The sequence below is a fragment of the Nicotiana sylvestris genome, chromosome 3 (genome assembly GCF_000393655.2).
Source record: "Nicotiana sylvestris chromosome 3, ASM39365v2, whole genome shotgun sequence".
In the NCBI taxonomy this organism is placed as follows: Eukaryota; Viridiplantae; Streptophyta; class Magnoliopsida; order Solanales; family Solanaceae; genus Nicotiana; species Nicotiana sylvestris.
The window spans coordinates 44,776,841-44,796,106 of NC_091059.1; the positions used below are offsets into that span (position 1 = coordinate 44,776,841).

Here is a 19,266-nt window from a genome sequence, read left to right on the forward strand (position 1 = left end):
TTGGCATTCATGGTCGGTGAGCGGGTATTGCTTCGAGTGTCGCCTATGAAGGGCGTGATGAGATTTGGGAAGAAGGGCAAGCTTAGCCATAGGTTCATTGGACCGTTTGAGATTCTTGATCGAGTGGGAGAGGTGGCTTACAGACTTGCATTGATGCCGAGCTTATTAGCTGTGCATCCAGTGTTTCATGTGTCCATGCTTCAGAAATATCACGGCGATCCATCCCACGTGTTAGATTTCAACACTGTCCAGTTGGACAAGGACTTGTCTTATGAAGAGGAGCTGGTAGCTATTCTAGACCGGCAGGTTCATTAGTTGAGATCAAAGAGTTTTCCTTCTGTTCGTGTTCAATGGAGAGGTCAGCCCGATAAGACATCGACTTGGGAGTCCGAGTCCGATATGCGGAGCCATTATCCTCATCTTTTCCCCGACTCAGGTACTTCATTCTTCTGTCCGTTCGAGGATGAACAATTGTTTTAGAGGTGCAGGATGTGATGACGGGTCATCATTTGTTTTAAAAGTAAATTTTACGTTCCGAGGCCTTACAAACCTCTTTCAGCATTACCTCAATTTGCCTGCGCAGTCCGAGGACGTAGCCGAAATGCCATTACGTGAAAATCTCTGAAAAATGATGAATTTTGACTTTAAAATGGATTTAAGTTGACTTCGGTCAAAATTTTGGGTAAACGGATCTAGACCCGTTATTTGACGGTCCCGGAAGGTCCGTAGGAAAATATGAGACTTGTGCATATGTCCGGAATCGAATTCCGAGGTCCCAATCCGAGAAATGAATTTTTAAAGAAAATTATTTTTTGGAATTATTTATGAGTTTTGGAAATGAAATATGTTTAAAATTTGATGGTATCGGACCCGTATTATGGTTCCAGAGCCCGGTACAGATCTTATATATGGTTTAAGTCGAGTCTACGAAATTTGGTAAGAAACGGACTTGAAACGATATGAATCGGACCTTATTTGAGGAAATTGGGAAATTTGATGTTCTTAAGTAATTTCATGATTTTGATGCTAAATTTATGGTTGTTGATGTTATTTTGGTGATTTGAATGCACGAGCAAGTCCGTATGAATTTTTTAGGTTGGTGTACATGTTTGGTTTGGAGCCCCGGGGGCTCGGATGAGTTTTGGATAGGCCACGGGGTGGGATTTGGACTTAGGAAAATTGCAGGTTTGCAGCTAGTATGATCAGGTCTACATGCGAAGCCTGGCTCGCAAATGCGAGAATTCTATCGCAAATGCAAACAAAGGTCTGGGTAGGTCTAATCGCAAATGCGACCATTTGACTCACAAATGCGGAAGGCCCCAGTAGCAAATGCGAACCCCTCAGAAATAAGGGGTGGTCGCAAAAGCGATAAATTTCATCGCAAATGCGAAGGTCTCAGAATTATGAAGGGTTCGCAATTGCGAACCCTGGTCACAATTGCGACATCAAAGACTTGTAAATTCATAACTAAGATGCATTTCAACCATTTTTCACACTCCTTCAAAACCAAAACACTCTAGGGCGATTTTTCAAAGGCAATTTCTTCTCCAAATCAATTGTAAGTGATTTCTAACTAGTTTTCTTCAATCTTTAACATCTTTTCACATGATTTCAATTCAAAATCAATGATTTTCATGGGGGAAATTGGGTGTTTTGGTAGAACCTAGGTTTTTCAAAAATTGGGGATTTGGACCTGGATTTGAGGTCTGATTTCAAAACAAATTATATATTTGGGTTTGTGGGGGAATGGGTAATTGGGTTTTGTCTTGAACCTCAAGTTTTGACCATGTGGGCCCAGGAGCAATTTTTGACTTTTGGGTAAAAATTTGGAAAACTTATTTTCATGCATTAGCATTGATTAATTTAGCGTTTATTAATGTAATTAAGTAACTTGTGGCTAGATACAAGCGAGTTGGTGGTGGAATCAAGAGATGAAGCGATAGTTGAGGCTTGAATTGTATTCGTGGCATCGAGGTAAGTGTTTGGTCTAACCTTAGCTTGAGGGATTAAGAGTCGTGTCTTATATGCTACGTGTTAATTGTGGAGTACGACGTATAGGCATGGTGAGGAGTATCTATATGTCGGTATCAAGCATGCCCATGAGTCTTGTATTGGGGTTGTTATGACTCCGTTGTGGTTTATTGCGCTTCACATGCTATTATGATTATTGTTCCCTTGCCGGGATGTTATTGTCATATTATTGTTCCCTTGCCGGGATGTTGTTGAAATATTATTGTTCCCTTGCCGGGATGTTGTTATATTGCTCTTGCTCCCTTGTCGGGATTCTTTTGTGATTGTTGTTGATTTGTAACTAGGAGCGGGTTGCACGCCTGCAACGAGATATATGAAATGGGAGCAGGTTGCACGCCTATAACGAGATATATGAAATAGGAGTGGGTTGCACGCCTGCAACGAGATACATGAAATGGGATCGGGTTGCACGCCTGCAACAAGATATGAAATGAAAGTGAATTCTGCATTTGTTTTCCTTATCCTTGTTAGTAATTGGATTTTGGTTTCTTTTATATTCCTCTCGATATTCTGTTGTTATCTGTTATTCCTTGAAACATGGTTTCCCCCTCCCATCTTTAACTGTAATTATCTGATTTTATCTTTTTGTTGTATATGATTTAACTGCACAGGTTTATTTGGTAGTCTGGTCCTAGCCTCGTCACTACTTCGCCGAGGTTAGACTATACCAGCACATGACGTCGGTTGTGCTGATACTATACTCTGCATTCTTTTGTGCAGATCCCAGTGTTGTCGACTTAGGACCGCAGTGAGGTTGTTGCCTTCAGTCCAACAGGCGACCCGAGGTAGTACTGCAGGCGTTCGCGGGCCTTGGTGTCACCTCCTATCTTTCCTTTATCCTGTTTCCTTTACTTATTTCAGAAATAGTGTATCTTTTATCTTTCAGACAGTGTATGTAGTATTCTTAGACCGTATGTGAAACTGTGACACCATTTCTGGATGGTCGAGGCTCAAACAGTTGTATTAGATACATATTTCAGATAGTTTACTGCATTTCTTTCGCTTATTGTAATTTCCGTTGTTTACATGTTATTGCTTTATAATTGTTAAGGAATTTAAATTGATAAAAAGAAAATTTGTTCAAACAGTCGGCTTGCCTATCTTACATTAGTAGGCGCCATCACAACTCCAGAGGATGGGAAATCCGGGTCGTGACATGTTGTCCAAACTATAGTTCTCAAGAATATAAAAGCTTTCGTTTGAGTTATAGTATGATTCAAGAATGGATCTTGAGATCCAATTTATTTGTTGACTTAAAATTTACCCCTACGAATAGGGGATAGTATGCAAAGAAAAGATTTTTCATGTGAAATTCCTCTGTTATTGAAGCTTTTTTTATTATACCGTTTTCATTTTTTAAAATTAAAAATAAAAAACATAAAAGATAAACAAAAAACGGTGAAACGGCCGGAAGATAAAGAATCCACCAGTTTCAAAGGCAGAATCAGCCATATTAATTAAGTCTCCAAACCAGGAAAATTAAAAACTGAAGAAGAGAGAATAAATAGGCAATTTGGCCGGCTAAAGCCGGACACAAAATTTAGTTAAGCATGAATAATGTGTGAATAAAATTAATAAATCCAAAGAAAGTTTCCCAAATATTTCTTTCTACTTTTATTTCCGTATATGCTTCTAAGTTGACTTGGTTACTGACTTAAAAGTCACCTTAGAACCAAGCAGGAGCTTTCCAAATTCAATTTCAAAAGTATCATAACGCAGGAAAAACTCCACCAAGAATATCCTGCCCAAGAGCACTATAAGATCTTTACCAGGACACTGTTTATCATTCACAGTTGGATCATCCGTCTCCTTACCATTTGACCAGTACACATACTTGAGCAATTTCTCTCCATCCCCCACAAATCTATCTGCATTAAACTCCTCTGGGTTCTTAAAAACTTTGGGGTCCCTTGTGGCCAGCGGCTGATACCCAAATATTAATTCATCTTTTTTTACCAAGAATGATGCATCATGGCTAGTGATGACTATATCTTTTCTGGCCTTTACAGTTTGAAATGGAACTGGAGGATCCATTCGCAAGGTCTCATACACCACTGACTTAACCAGTGTCATCTTCTCCAGTGCTGCAAAAGTGACCCCTCCTTCTGTTTTAACGGTAGTCCTGATTTCATTCGCGAGCCTACTGTGTAAACTTAGTCCTGCAGTTCCAACCCACTTGATCAAAGCTGGGAAGAACACTTTCATGCCACCATATGAATTGAACCCTGCTAGGAAAACAAAGTTATGGCAAGCTTCATCCCTTTTCACTCCAAGCTTCTCAGCTTCATCTAAAATAGACCCCATGTTGTTATAAAAAGCATTATATAGTTTCTGGTGGTCAGATTTCACAGGGAAATATGGTAAGGGAAAAGTGTGCAAAACCAAATCTTCAAGGAAGTTTGGTACAAACTTGATGCCTAGAGATATCAATGGAGCCAACTGAAAGAAGACCCATTTGTCAACAGCTTTTGGTCCGCCAGTGCCAAGACTTGTATCAGTTGGACTTCTTCCCTCACAGAACAAACGGAAGAGGAATTCAAAGGAAAGGTTATCACTGATGGGGTTGAAGTATGATGATCCTTTCTCGGACAATTCTTTTTCAAGGCTGGTAAATAGCTCAGAGATTGAGCTAATAAAGATGGGGATGAATTTGTCATGCAGCTTAGCAAGTGTGGATAAGAAAAGGCCTTTAAGTGTGGAGTGTTTGGGATCAGTAGTTCCAAGAAAACCACACACCTTATAACCACCATTGAAAGCAGTGGAAGACATGAAAGTGCCTTCAAAATAGTTTTCCTTATCAACTTTTGAGTTATCAAAAAGGATGGGGTAACTAACAGCATCGACAAGGACGATGACTTTGGAGTTAGGGGCATTGAAAGGGCCAGGAGGAACGTTAGTTCTAAAGACAGTGGATTGGTAATTTTTCATGCGAGTCCTGAAAAAAGCATCAGCACCTTGGTTGTAATGGAAGTCATAGCGATCCTTTATTGCCCCGAAAAAGGGGAGACCATAATCACCTGGGATTTCTTTTAAAGGAAGCTTTGAAATATCAGAAGAAGCCATTAATTAGTTTTTGTTTATGATGTTTGGGCTTTGGCTTTGCTATTGATATTTGATGTTGGATCATGCGTTCATGGGAGGTATATATAGAGAGGATATTGTGGCGGGAAGTAGTCACTCGAATAATGAATTTCAATCCTTATGTTTCACGTGGAAGAGATAAGCAGAGAAATTACATAATATTATTATGTGCTACTGTTTATGGTTGTTTTAAACCTAATTGTGGGCCAAAGAGTTTAAGACTTTTGATTGCCTAAAACAGTTCACTCTTTTCTGGACAAACCCATAATAATCTCATTTTTGTCGTTTGGTGTATATATACTTATAAAAATGATATAGTACACTCCGACGTTTGGTTGATAGAATGGCAGGAAATAATCTCTTCATACAACGTAACTTCGTATTGTTAATACATATTTATGGAGGCGGAACGGGCACCATCGCCTTTAGATATGCAAAATCTTGAGATAAAGTTCGACGTGTAACTTTTTGGTGTTTATACCAAGTTTAGTTAAATTAACCACACAAGACAAACTAAGGTTTATACATAACATTTACAATTGTAAGGTTGCCGTCACCGTCCGTTCTTCTTCTACCATTTTGGTATGTTTTGAAGCTTTGGGTCATTCTTTCTTTAATTTTGCATTTCTTGATTGCAAATCAGAAGCCACAATTCTAAAATTACAACTTGGTTGGAATTTTTCGTGTAGAATGATCGGTACTAGTATTTTGAAACTTTTGGGAAAAGAAGCTTATCTTTTGAATTTTGATGGTACAATTATAACGATCCGGTCGTTTGTTCTGAGAGTTTAAGCCTCATTTTCTCCATCTATGCTTATTTATGTGTTGTTCAGCTGCGTTGAGTTGTATCGAATTGGTAGATTTGGGTTCGGAGTAGTTTTGGAGTGAAATAAACACTTAGTTAGAAAACTAAGTTAGAAAAGTCAACCGAAAGTTGACTTATGAGTAGATGAATTCGGATTTGAATTTTTATGATTCGATTAGCTTCGTTGGTTGATTTTAGACTTAGAAGTATGTCCAGAATGTAATTTGGAGGTCAGTGGTAGAATTAGGCTTGAATTGGCGAAAGTTGGAAATTTTGCAAATTTTGGTCGACCGTGGAAGATTAGATATCGAGGTCGGAATGGAATTTCGAAAGTTGGAGTAGGTTCATAGTGTCATTTGTGACATGTGTGCAAAATTTGAGGTCATTCAGACGTGATTTGATAGGTTTCGGCGTCGTTGGCGAATTTTGGAAGTTTAGAAGTTTTTAGGCTTGAATTCGATGTTGATTTGGTGTTTTAGTGCTGTTTTGGGTGTTCTGGAGGTTCGACTAAGTTCGAGTAGCGATATATGACTTGTTGGAATTATTGGTTGAGGTCCCGAGGGCCTCGAGTGAGTTTCGGATAGTTTTGGGTTGTGTTGCACTCGTTTTTCTTATGTTTCGACGCGTTTTCTTCAAGCATAAATGATATCATATTAAACAAACGAGCTCCGATTTCTTTTTTGATTGAAGTATTAGATCTGTATCGTAATTACGGACCCGTAGCAAATTGAATGGTCAAATTTGGACATCGTATGAGGATTTTATGATCATTTTACTAAGAATTAGGTTGCCTGATTTTTCATATTAATTACGAAATTGCCACTGACGGCATATTTAGAAATCTGCACTATTTGCAAATATTGAAACCAACTTATCTCATTCATTATAAAGTCAAATCGAGTGATTAAAAAGCCTATCTTAACTAGAATTTTACAAGAAATCCATTGGAGGCATAAAAACTGAGTTTAGGTATCATTTGGCACGAGAAACGAGGCAGAATAACTGGTAGACATATATATAAAATAAGGGTTTGTTCATTCGGTCATATTTTGAGTTGGGGAGCTTGGATTTGGGCGATTTTGGAGGCGATTTTCACCATAGGGATTGGGGTAAGTGTTCTCTACTCGGTTTTGGTTATATTTCATGAATCCATCTTCATTTTTGGGATTTGATTGATGATTTCAAAGTGAAATTGAGGGAGTTAGGGCTTGAGTTTTGAAGAGTTTTAGGTAGGGATTTGAGGGACCAACAGAGTCCGATTTTGATAAATTTTATATGGTTAGACTCGGGAGAGGACGAGATTTATTATTATGCCATTTTTGACTGATTTTGAGACGTGGACCTAGGGCCCGGGTTTTGGCCGATTTCGGATTTCTGGCATATTTATGTGGTTTTTATTGTGGAATTCGATTCTTTAGACTATGTTGATAGTAGTATTCTGACTATGGATAGATTCAGAGCTTTTGGAGACCGAGTCCAGAGACGAGGGCATCCCGGAGTAGGATTTTATGCTGTTGAGGTAAGTAACAGTTTTAGCTCTGGCTTTGAGGGTTTATACCCAGAGAATTTGATATCATGTGATTGTTTGGAGGTGATACCCACGCTAGGTGATGGGCGTGTGGGTGTATACCTCAAGGGATTGAGACTTGGTCCGTCCCGTAAGGCTGCGAGGCCTAATAGCTATATCTGTGGTTATGTGTTTACTTGTTGTTGAACTTGTTTGCCTTCATGTTAGAGATCATGATTAGGCTTTATTCATGCTCATATTATTTGTACTTAGTCATAGAAATTATTGTACATGTTTACCTCAGTCTCAATTATTTGCTAATATGATGTGATACTTGATGTGGGTTGTGTTCCCTTATTTGTTGATGATGGTGAGGCTAGTGAGGTACATGATTGAGTAAGGCCGAGGGCCTGGTTGTGAGGATATTAATACCATAACGCGTGAGTTATCCGCATAGCACGTGAGTTGACCGTGCAGGTCCAGGTATTGATACCATAGCGCGTGAGTTGTCCGCATAACACGTGAGTTGACCGTGCAGATCCAGATATTGATATGGTAGCACGTAAGTTGTTCGTGCTTAGCGCTTGGACTTTGGGAGCCCCTCCGGAGTATGTACACACCCCAGTAAGCGTAGAGTGTTGAGGGTATTGAATGTTGAGTGTTGAGTGTTGAGTGCGAGTGCTGAGTGATGGAGTGCCATTGTTGTAAGGTTGCATTTACTTTTGTTGTTGTTGCATTTATCTGTTAAATTTCTTTGTGGCATTTACTGAGTTATGGATTTTACCTGTTTATTCCTATTATTTTTAAAATTGTGAAAAATAAATAATTGGATTGTTTTGCTTAGCTCGTCACTATTGCTCGGTTTCTTAGTTATTTTTGTTAGTACTGAGTCGGTTGTACTCATACTACACCATGTACTTTATGTGCAAATCCAGGTTAGTTAAAGCGCATCAATAGTGATTTCAGGTTGGCTATTTGTTGAGATTGCAAGGTAGCTGCCAGCGTCCGCAGGACCTTGTTACTCCTTTTGTCATTTCTTATTTTGGACAGTTAAAAAGTTTATATATCTTAGTTCATAGTTTTAGACGCTCATGACTAAGTGACACCCTGATATTTGGGACTCGTTTCCGTATTTTATATTATTTATATTTAGAGTTGGTTTAGTTTATTAGGAATTAAATTATTGAAAATGTTTTATTAAATTCTTATAATCAAATTAGTAGTAATATTTTGGGAATAGGCTTGCCTTGTAACACGATAGGCGTCGTCACGACCATGGTTAGATTTTGGGTCGTGATAAGTTGGTATCAGAGCCTAGGAACGCGAAGACATTTCCTCCTGCTCCTCAACTTAAGCTCTATGCGAACGCAACACCCCATCGTGAACGCGGAACCCAAACAGCTTACCTTTCGCGAACGCTTCCTTATATTGCGTCCGCGAAGAACAAATTCGCAACAGACCAAATTACACTTCGCGATCGTGGCTGGAGCTTCGCGATCGTGAAGTACACCAGAAGCATCAGGTAACATCAGAAACTAGCAATAACAACATGGTCCAAAATAGTCCGAAACCCGTCCGAAACTCACCTGAGCCCCTCGAGACCCCGTCCAAACATACCAACAAGTCCCATTACATAACTCGAACCTATCAAGGACTCAAGTTACGCATAATAACATCGAAACGACAAATCGTACCTCAAATCGAGCTTAATGTACTTTGAACTTTTCTACTTCCATAACTCGTGCCGAGACATAGAAAATCAACCCAGAATGAACCGAAATTTTTCATACAAGTTCGAAATGACATAACGAAGCTATTCCAATTCCCGGAACCACAATCTGAATCCGATATCACAATGTCCACTTCATGTCAAACTTTAACAAAATCCAACTTTTCATCATTTCAAGCCAAATTCAACTATGGGCCTCCAAACCACAATTTCGGCGTGCTCCTAAGTCAAAAATCACCCAACGGAGCTAATGGAACCATAAAAACTCTAATCCGAGGTCAAATACTAAAAAGTTAAATTGGCAACTCTTCCAATTTAAAGCTTCGTAGTTGAGAATCATTCTTCCAAATCAATTCCGAATAACGTAAAAACCAAAAACGACGATTCACATAAGTCATAATACATCATACGGAACTACTCATGCCCTCAAACCACCAAGCGGAGTGTAAATGCTCGAAGCGACTAGTTGAGTCGTTCCTCCCCTACTTAAACATACATTTGTCCTCGAACATGCCTAAAGTCATTCTCAAAGCCATCAAACCGCCATGTAACTTTACCATGCACATACCCTGGGTGATCCCATGTCACCCTATTTCATATAGGCCCTACAATAAAACATAACTGAAGATCATTACTCCAACATTAGCCCATAAGCCTTAGAATCAAATTTCTAACATTCGAAATTTCTATAAGATCAGAATCTCACATCTATACATTGTATAAGTCTGAACAAGCTGTATCAAGCCTTCACCATAGCCCAAGATGTAATCATATGATATACCACATAACTCAAATACCCATATCAAAAATTTCTAATCACGGTAGCTGCTCAAAACAACCCAATATCGGTAATAAACCTCATATCAAACAAAGCCTCATTCTAAAACCTTTGTACACTGCCGATGATGAAAGAAACATGCGGAACTCATTACCATTCATGAAGTCAACAAGTTATGGAGCTCCCTCTCCTTCGACAAGAACTATAGCCGATTTCTAAGATGACTTTCGATATTATCCTTCCAACCATGTTGTAATCAATTCCAATAATATCCATTCTAGGTCCAATAACCTCATCTCATCCAACAAGACCACTCTAGTGACATGTCGCATCAATTCAATCTAAAGCCACAACCCGTGCACCAATAAGCAACATTCCAATGCACTAATCATGGAAAATGACTCAAACGAGAGAATTGCCCCGCAAGATTAACAAGTACCACCACAATGAAATGCTAAATATCCATCACACACCGTAGAACCATCACAGGATTCTAACACAAAGGTTTATACCTCAACATAACTCCGCTGCAATGCGTGACCCCATTCAAATGCTGGTCCATATTATATACCTCGAGCCACTCTATTCAAAAATCAATAACCACACAAAATTCGATATCAAGTACCCAAAGTGCATTACCATAACCACGGAGAGGGAAATGACACAATGCTACACAAAACCCGAAAGAACATAGCAAATATGCCATCAATCATGCAATACCTAATTACTCATCTCGCCCAAATTCCGCTATAAGACCCCAATAGAACCGCATCATGTGTGCATAAAGCCAACGAATCACAACTCCTCGTTGCATAGAAGAGTAACTCACTGATAATGTGAGAACTCAAATAAGCTCAACAACAACCAAATGGCACATCCCTCAACAATAGCAGTATGGAGGCAACCAATCCGACTCGGTGTAGAATACACATCGTAATTGGTCCTACCAAAGGACCCCCAAATCAAACCTGGTCACCCAAAAATAGATAAATAGCCCTCCAAAAGTCCACAATGACTGAATCATAGCACATACTATCATCTGGCTAGCTTCGGCCACGACTTCACAGTCTACAACCATGAACCAATCTTCTCCTTAGAACTGCTAGTCTCCAAATCTATAGAACACACGAATCACCATATCTGATACCAACTCCTGTCACACCTCCTTTTTACCGCCCCGCGAAGGGGTGAAGGAGTTTTTTCCAATTAAAGGACAATCTAACGGGATTTTTTTATTTATTTCAGAGTCGCCACTTGGGAGATTTAGGGTGTCCCAAGTCACCGGTTTTAATCCCGAATCGAGGAAAAGAATGACTCTAAATTACAGTCTGTGTACCAGAAATCTGGATAAGGAATTCTGTTAACCCGGTAGAAGGTGTCAGGCATTCCCGATTTCCGTAGTTCTAGCAAGGTCGCTCAACTGTTATATTCGGCTTATTTATCTGATTTTAACCATTATGTACAACAACAACAACCCAGTATAATCCCACAAGTGGGGTCTGGGGAGGGTAATAACCATTAACCATTATGTACTCAGTGCGAATTATGACTTTTTTACCGCTTTTATTATTATAGTTGTTATTTTTAGCAAAGAATTGCAACGTCGTGAAAACGTATCTCGGACCTCGTCACAATCAATGTACCCGTGGTCATAGACTCGTTTCGACTCCGTTGAGATTTAGATTTGGGTTGCATAAATGCACACCCGTACTTAAAGAAGTAATTTTATTAAAGACGCGCCCTAAGCGACTAGCGTAGTGTTATTTTAGGCAAGGCCGTGAAATTTTGCTAAACGGCCCGTCCCGGAGTCTAAGAAACTTTACAAACACGTATAGAGGGCCCCGCAGCTTGTGATTTACTTGGCGAGGCACGCCTCATTTTTGTTTTAAAAGGATATCCTAAAGCGACTATGTTTTTCTATTTTTTCATTTTTCGTCCGTCTCTAAAAATGAAAGCGGAAAAGGTCCTACTTTATTTGCATGCTTACGAGTTAATTATAGTTGGGTTCCGAATATGATTCGTAAAATCTAAAAATGATGCAATCAGGGCAGTCCGTTGCCAACGCGGGCCCAGGCCCAACGTGTATGGTACAAAACTGGACCTGATCCATCTCATTCACATGTTGCTACCTAGTTACATTATACTACACATGCTCACAGTTTGCCAAATTAAAGAACTTGGCAATCTAATTTTAATCCTAAACCATTTACATGCTGAAATTAACCAATAGTATCTAGCTAAACAATATTCCTACAAGTTCCGAAACGGGCTATTTGTTTAATGAGCTAACTGTTGAATGTTTAAGAATAGTCTAAATCAGCTAACATGCTTTTTGAGACATGATAATCATCAAACAATAACGAACTAACTGAACAGAGCTACTACACCATTAGTCTTTTTAACTAGCATACATAGACAGTTCGTCCACTAAGCTACTGTCAGATGTTCCATTATATATATCAAACAACTACATGATTCTAATTAGAGGAAGCTAAATAATGCACATATACAACTAAAATTCAGAATATAACTAAGATAAATTAAAAAATTTAACTCTTCATTTCATATTCATGCTTCAGTTTCCATTCTACAAGAACCAGTGATCAATTTGTGTACCTGGTATTTGGAAACCAAAGAAGAGGAAGATCAGTAGAAGCAGTAGTAGCACACACAGAGCAACACAGCAGGTTCAGTAACACAGCAAAACCAGTGAAACCAGTAATAACAGTAGCAGAAATCCCAGGAACAGATTAAAAACAAGAGAAGAGCCCAGTAGCTCAATAAAACAGTGCTTGAAAACCAACAGAAATCCCAGGAAATACCAAATTCAAACCAAGCAGGACCACAAAGCAATTACAGTCAAAGCAGAAGAGAGGCAGATGCAAGAAAACTATGGTTTTCTGATCGTGAACCCTCAAAGAAGAAAACAAGCTGAAGCTCTTTGATGTAAAGCTTAGCCTTAAACACTCTCTCTATCACTGACTTAGCAAGATAATAGCACAGGCTATATGCACTCTATTTCTCTAGAGTTTCAGGTTAAATCTCCAGCCTCAACACTCTTGTTTTTCTCTGGCTTATGAGGATCAAAGAACCAACCTTAATACTTAAACTATTTTCTGGACTTCCCCCCCCCCCCATGTGCATTTCTACCCTTTTATCATTAAGCCCATGCTATTTCTGATCTTTAGCTCTTACAAGCACTAATGTTGTTAACAAATATTTCCTCCCATGTTATTCCCTGAAACCTATTACTAAATGTCTGATTTTATTTTTTTAATTCCAAAGTATATGGGCAGCCTGAATATTAAATTCAGGCGTGCCTGACAGCACATGGTCTCCACTCAACCCCTGTTATTACTGCCTAAACCTAAGCTTAGAAGTCTGAAGTTACAACCTATATAAACTTATACTTAACACTGATTTCATGTTGAACTATTAGATTACTACAGCTATATCCAATTCTCAGCTTAGGTTCAATCAATGATTCAAACGTATACACAGAAGGGGTGCTAATCAAATGGTATGAGTTGGTCATATTGGGAGCCAATGCTGACCAACTCAAAGCCAAATGAGTAAACAGGCAACAACTATTACAGGCTAAGATCAAAGCAGTAATGAACAGGTATGTTGATACAAGTCTTAACATAAATAAGAAGAACAGGCTAGTAATCACACTGAAATGAGCAACTCATATTTTTCTAGTTTTTCAAGTGAATTCAGGTGACGACACTTATTCAATCGACTAACAAAATACAACAGGTAGCCAACAATCGATAAACAAGTTAGACAAAATAGGTTACCAGAGTATTTCAGTGCCTTCATGCATAACAGACCTATATGAACTAATTATTTGACAACTCTAACATGGTCGAACACATAACTCACGATAGGTACAAACAACAGAAAATGACCAAATAAAAGGTCTACTGAAGATGAACAGAATTAACTAAAATAAAAGTAGAAAAATCACACAAACTACTAAAACATGCAAAGAGATACAAATAGAACACATGAACAGAAGGAAGAAAAGGAAAAATACCTCTGAATCTTAAGAACAAAAATGACCCAGTCTCGAACCGGACTCGACCTCTTTGAGGTCGAAAGGACTTTAATTGAAGTGTTCTCAACTGAGAACACCTCGATTAAGGTCTATTAGACCCCAACCCTTCGTTTAATTGGACAGACCCCAAGGTTCTGGATTTATAGGGTTCATATAGTCAATTTGGGGCTTGAAGGTTTCTGGTTAGATTCGAACCAAACCAAGCTTGGTTTGGTTACGAGTGAGGTCAGGGGAGTAACTGGTATGAATTTGGGGTGGTTTGGCATAGATTGGGTTTTGGCTCGAATCTTCAAATGAAGATTCGAGAAGATGGGGATTGATTCGAGCCAAGGGAGTAGTGGATTCGTAACCAGGATGTTAAGGTGGATATATGGTGTTAAGGAGGTGGCCGGCGGCGTAGTTGCCGCCGGGTTTCAGGCGAAGGGGAGCTATGGCAGCTAGGGTTTGACCTAGGTTCCGTCTCTGAAACGAGAGATACGAAGTGAGGAAGGGGGGAGGGCGTTTGGCTCTGGGGGCGTGGGGTGAGAGATGGGGTCTTATATACGAAGAGGAAGGATGGATACTGGCCATTGGATCAGGTGAGATTGATGGCCAGGATCTCTTCACTTAAGGGAACGGTGCCGTTTTGATTGAGTGGGGATTGGTTCGGTCTCAGACGGTAGTGGGTCGGGTCATGAGGGAAAGCCTGGGAGCCGTTAGATCAAAAACAATGAACGGTCCCGATCAAATACAACCATACGGCGTCGTTTGGTTTAATGAAAGAACTGAACTGGACCGTTAGATCTGTTTGATCAACGGTCCAGATGGAAAGTGCCAATACGGCATCGTTTCCTTCGTCTAAGAGACCAACTAACCGGACTGGGTCAAATCAATTGATTTGGGCCTGGTTTTTTGTCTCAATTTTAAGCCCACATCTGAATTCCTTCATTTTTTAACTTTTTTTCTTTTCCTTCTTTAATTTCTAATTTAAACACAATTCCTAATTAAATTGTAAAATCAAAAATAAAACTACACAAATATTAATTAACACTTACAACAATTAACATATAAATTAAAACCTTAAAATAAAATCACACAATGACAACAAATAGAAAAAAATACATATTTTTGTGATTTTCCTTTTAGAACCAAATAATGGTTTAATTAATTCTTAAATGCATAATTAAATCCTAAATACGCATGCAATATGTATTTTTGTATTTTTCAATTAACTACAACAAGGTAAATATTTACGGACAAAACAATTACCAAAAATGTCACGTAAATTCTCAAAATTGTACCCGAAGGCAACTTGCTTTATTTCTCAATTTCTTTTGGAGTAATTTCCATGAAGCAAAAATCATGTGCTCACAGCTGCCCCTCTTTGTCCGAAAACACAAAAAGTTTTCGTGCAAAGATAAAGTGAGCGGATACGAGCGATTTTTGCCCGTTGGAGTACTCCGTGTGAAGCATTTTTTGAAAAATATTTAATCGAACCTTTGCTTCAAAGGTTTCCTACATATCACTGGCTAAAGGGGAATCAGGTTAATGTAGTTCGGAAAGTTTTGGTAGTTGGGCCTACCATGGGACTGTAATGTTACTGCTGTTGCATGCTGTTATTACTGCTTGTCGACCTCCTTATTACATCATGGTGAAAAAAACAAGAAGCTAGACTAAACTATAGTCTATGAATTACAAAATCTTATCTAAATATTCAGTCGTGCTCTTGTATCTCTTGTTGCTTTGATGTCTTGGTGACTCCTATGGTATTTCTTACTTCTGATCTGTCTTGTATTCTCCCTTGACTGCCGATCTCGAACTGCTTAGTTCCTTCTCGGGAGCTTCGCATTATTTTTCCATCGAATCTTGAACTGCCTTCCTTTGCTGAGGATTTTTGTTGTTTCCCGCTGGGGATTTCGGTTGTATTCCCGCTGCTTTACTAACTTCAAACCCCTATTACTTCTTAGAATATAAAACCTTTATTCTCCAGGCGGAGCTCCTGACCTCAACAACAACTTCGAAAAATAAATCGCCATTTTGATCTTCAGGGGGGGCTCCTGACCTCAACAACAACTTCGAAAATAAAGCGCCATTTCGTTCTTCAAGGGGGGCTCCTGACCTCAACAACAACCTCGAAAAATAAATCGCCATTCCTTTCTTCAGGCGGGCGACACTTCAACAACAACTTCAAAAAATAAATCGCCATTCCGTTCTTCAGGGGGGGCTCCTGACCTCAACAACTACCTCGAAAAATAAATCTCCATTCCTTTCTTCAGGCGGGCGAGACTTCAACAACAACTTCGAAAAATAAATCGCCATTCCGTTCTTCAGGGGGGCTCCTGACCTCAACAACAACTTCGAAAAATAAATCGCCATTCCGTTCTTCAGGGGGGCTCCTGACCTCATTAACAACTTCGAAAAATAAATCGCCATTCCGTTCTTCAGGGGGGGGGCTCCTGACCTCAACAACAACTTCGAAAAATAAATCGCCATTCCGTTCTTCAGGGGGGCTCCTGACCTCAATAACAACTTCGAAAAATAAATCGCCATTCCGTTCTTCAGGGGGGCTCCTGACCTCAACAACAACTTCGAAAAATAAATCGCCATTCCTTTCTTCAGGCGGACAAGACTTCAACAACAACTTCGAAAAATAAATCGACATTCCGTTCTTCAGGGGGGGCTCCTGACCTCATTAACAACTTCGAAAAATAAATCGCCATTCCGTTCTTCAGGGGGGCTCCTGACCTTAACAACAACCTCGAAAAATAAATCGCCATTTCTTTCTTCAGGCGGGCGAGACCTCAACAACAACTTCGAAAAATAAATCGCCATTCCGTTCTTCAGGGGGGGCTCCTGACCTCAACAATAACTTCGAAAAATAAATCGCCATTCCGCTCTTCAGGGGGGGCTCCTGACCTCAACAACAACCTCGAAAAATAAATCGCCATTCCTTTCTTCAGGCGGGCGAGACTTCAACAACAACTTCGAAAAATAAATCGTCATTCCGTTCTTCAGGGGGGCTCCTGACCTCAACAACAACTTCGAAAAATAAATCGTCATTCCGTTCTTCAGGGGGGGTCCTGACCTCAACAACAAACTCGAAAAATAAATTGTCATTCCTTTCTTCAGGCGGGCGAGACTTCAACAACAACTTCGAAAAATAAATTGCCATTCCGTTCTTCAGGGGGGGCTCCTGACCTCAATAACAATTTTGAAAAATAAATCGCCATTCCGTTCTTCAGGGGGGCTCCTGACCTCAACAACAACTTCGAAAAATAAATCGCCATTCCGTTCTTCAGGGGGGGCTCCTGACCTCAACAACAACTTCGAAAAATAAATCGCCATTCCGTTCTTCAGGGGGGCTCCTGACCTCAACAACAACTTCGAAAAATAAATCGCCATTCCTTTCTTCAGGCGGACAAGACTTCAACAACAACTTCGAAAAATAATTCGCCATTCCGTTCTTTAGGGGGGGGGCTCCTGACCTCAACAAAAAAAAATGTAACCATTGACGTTGCTCCTCCCTGCCTCCCAAACCATTTTTCTTCTGACTTGAATCATCTTCTTTCGACTGCTTCCTTCAAAACTGGTGTCTTATTCCTCCGAAAACTGCTGGGGATAACACTGTTGGTGTCTTAAAATATGTCATTTTCCACTTCAAAGACTACTTCCTTTAAAGCTGGAGCTTTCCTTCCACTAGAATTGCTTTCCTCAAGCTGGTGTTTTCCCTTCTCTGAAACCTGCCAGGGATAACACTGCTGGGGAATTATCTTTTTTCTTTAAGGCTAGTTACTTTCCTCACTTTAACAATGGTGGGGATCATACTAATTCAAAGACCACTACCCTTAAAACTTGGATTATCTTGCTTCTTCCAAGATTGCTTTCTTTAAAACTTGTATTCTTTCTCCCGTAAACTGCGGGGGATTCCACTTCCTTCAAAACTTGTGTTATCTTCCATCTTCCCCAAGTGGGTATCTGATTTCAAGAAAATTTTCGCAATGAGAGAAAATTTTCTGCCCTAGTTTGATAATCTTCTTTGTGGCCATGTCTTCCCGCTGTCAATAACATTTCCTTTCCCTGCTTCAAATCAAAGAAAAATTTGTTAGTTTAAAACGTGGTGAGTGGTCGTGCCACTCCTGCCGGGGATGGTTTTTCCCTTCTCCCTTTCCCTGCTTTGCGTTTTATTACAAAACTTGCTGGGGATGATATTATTTGTTGAGGATGATACTCCTACTGGGGATGGTTTTTCTTTTCTCTTCCTTCCCCGCTCTGTGTTGTCCGACCATTGCGGAACTTGGTCGAGAATCTGTCGGAGTTGTTCCTGTATCTCAAAAATCTGATGGGGATCCTCATAACCTTTTAACTGTTGCTTTTCCGTTTTTCTCCAACTTCCCCTGGAAATTTGGTCCTCTTGGGATCTAGACCCATTCATCATTTGGTCTTGCGACCAACTTCTTTTTGCTTTGTTGCCTTATCTTTGGCCTGTCCTATTCGCATTTGTCTTTGCACCACTTTGGCAACTGGTAGTAAGCTCTGAAAATCCTTTTCAAAAACAAATTGTTGGGGAGGTAAAGTCTTTAAACCAAGAAATGAAAAAGTGATGATTTCAAAAATAGAAAAAGAAGTCTTTCAGAACAAATGCTGGGGAAAAAGAAAGACAAGAACTTATCTGAATGATATAACCGATCCCAATGATCATGTCGTGAATTACGGATTAATCAACCCAGTCTATTCGTATCAATCAATCTTTCGGACGGCCTCATCTGGCTGGGGATAAACAAACACTCAACTCTTTGCCAAATGCGGACCCTTTCCGCCAATCTTGCCTTGTCGCCTCATAGTGCCCTTCGAGGGGTTTTCACTAATAAGACTCTCTCATTTCTCTCAACTCCCATCGCCTTATGGTGCCTATGAAGATTTTCACCGATAAGACTCTCTCATTTTATTTTATTTTTCAGCTGGGTATTGGAGTGTTGTTGATACGACTCTCTCTATTAGGGATTCTTTTTGGCTATCAATTCATTCCTAGTTCATGATACTCTTCTCTGCTGGGGATCAGGGTGTTATCCCCGACTTCCGTTTGCATGACTTGGCACTTCTTGGATACTGATCGGGAGGTCTTTTTTGGACATCAATACGGGTTTTCGTATTTGGCTAAAAGGAAAAGGGGTATTAAAAAGTTCAAAATAATTTTGATGGGTAAAACAGTACAACTCTTGGAATGAAACATTCTTTCCAAAATTACAAACACAAACTTCTGCCCCAGTTTTTCTTGTTTGGGGATTTTTATTTTTGT

The 19,266-nt window shown here is 39.7% G+C and overlaps 1 protein-coding gene across 1 annotated transcript; it reads right to left on the minus strand.

Annotated features, from left to right (window-relative positions):
* Positions 1-3,621: 3,621 nt before the first annotated feature.
* Positions 3,622-5,198, minus strand: LOC104237385 (allene oxide synthase 3). The gene has a single exon (XM_009791529.2). It carries the CDS (start codon positions 5,092-5,094, stop codon positions 3,664-3,666), a length of 1,431 nt encoding a protein of 476 aa, XP_009789831.1. The 5' UTR covers positions 5,095-5,198; the 3' UTR covers positions 3,622-3,663.
* Between the last annotated feature and the right edge of the window lie 14,068 nt (positions 5,199-19,266).

Coding starts and splice junctions, on each gene's coding strand:
- LOC104237385 (XM_009791529.2), bottom strand. CDS start 5,094: ATGGCTTCTTCTGATATTTCAAAGCTTCCTTTAAAAGAAATCCCAGGT.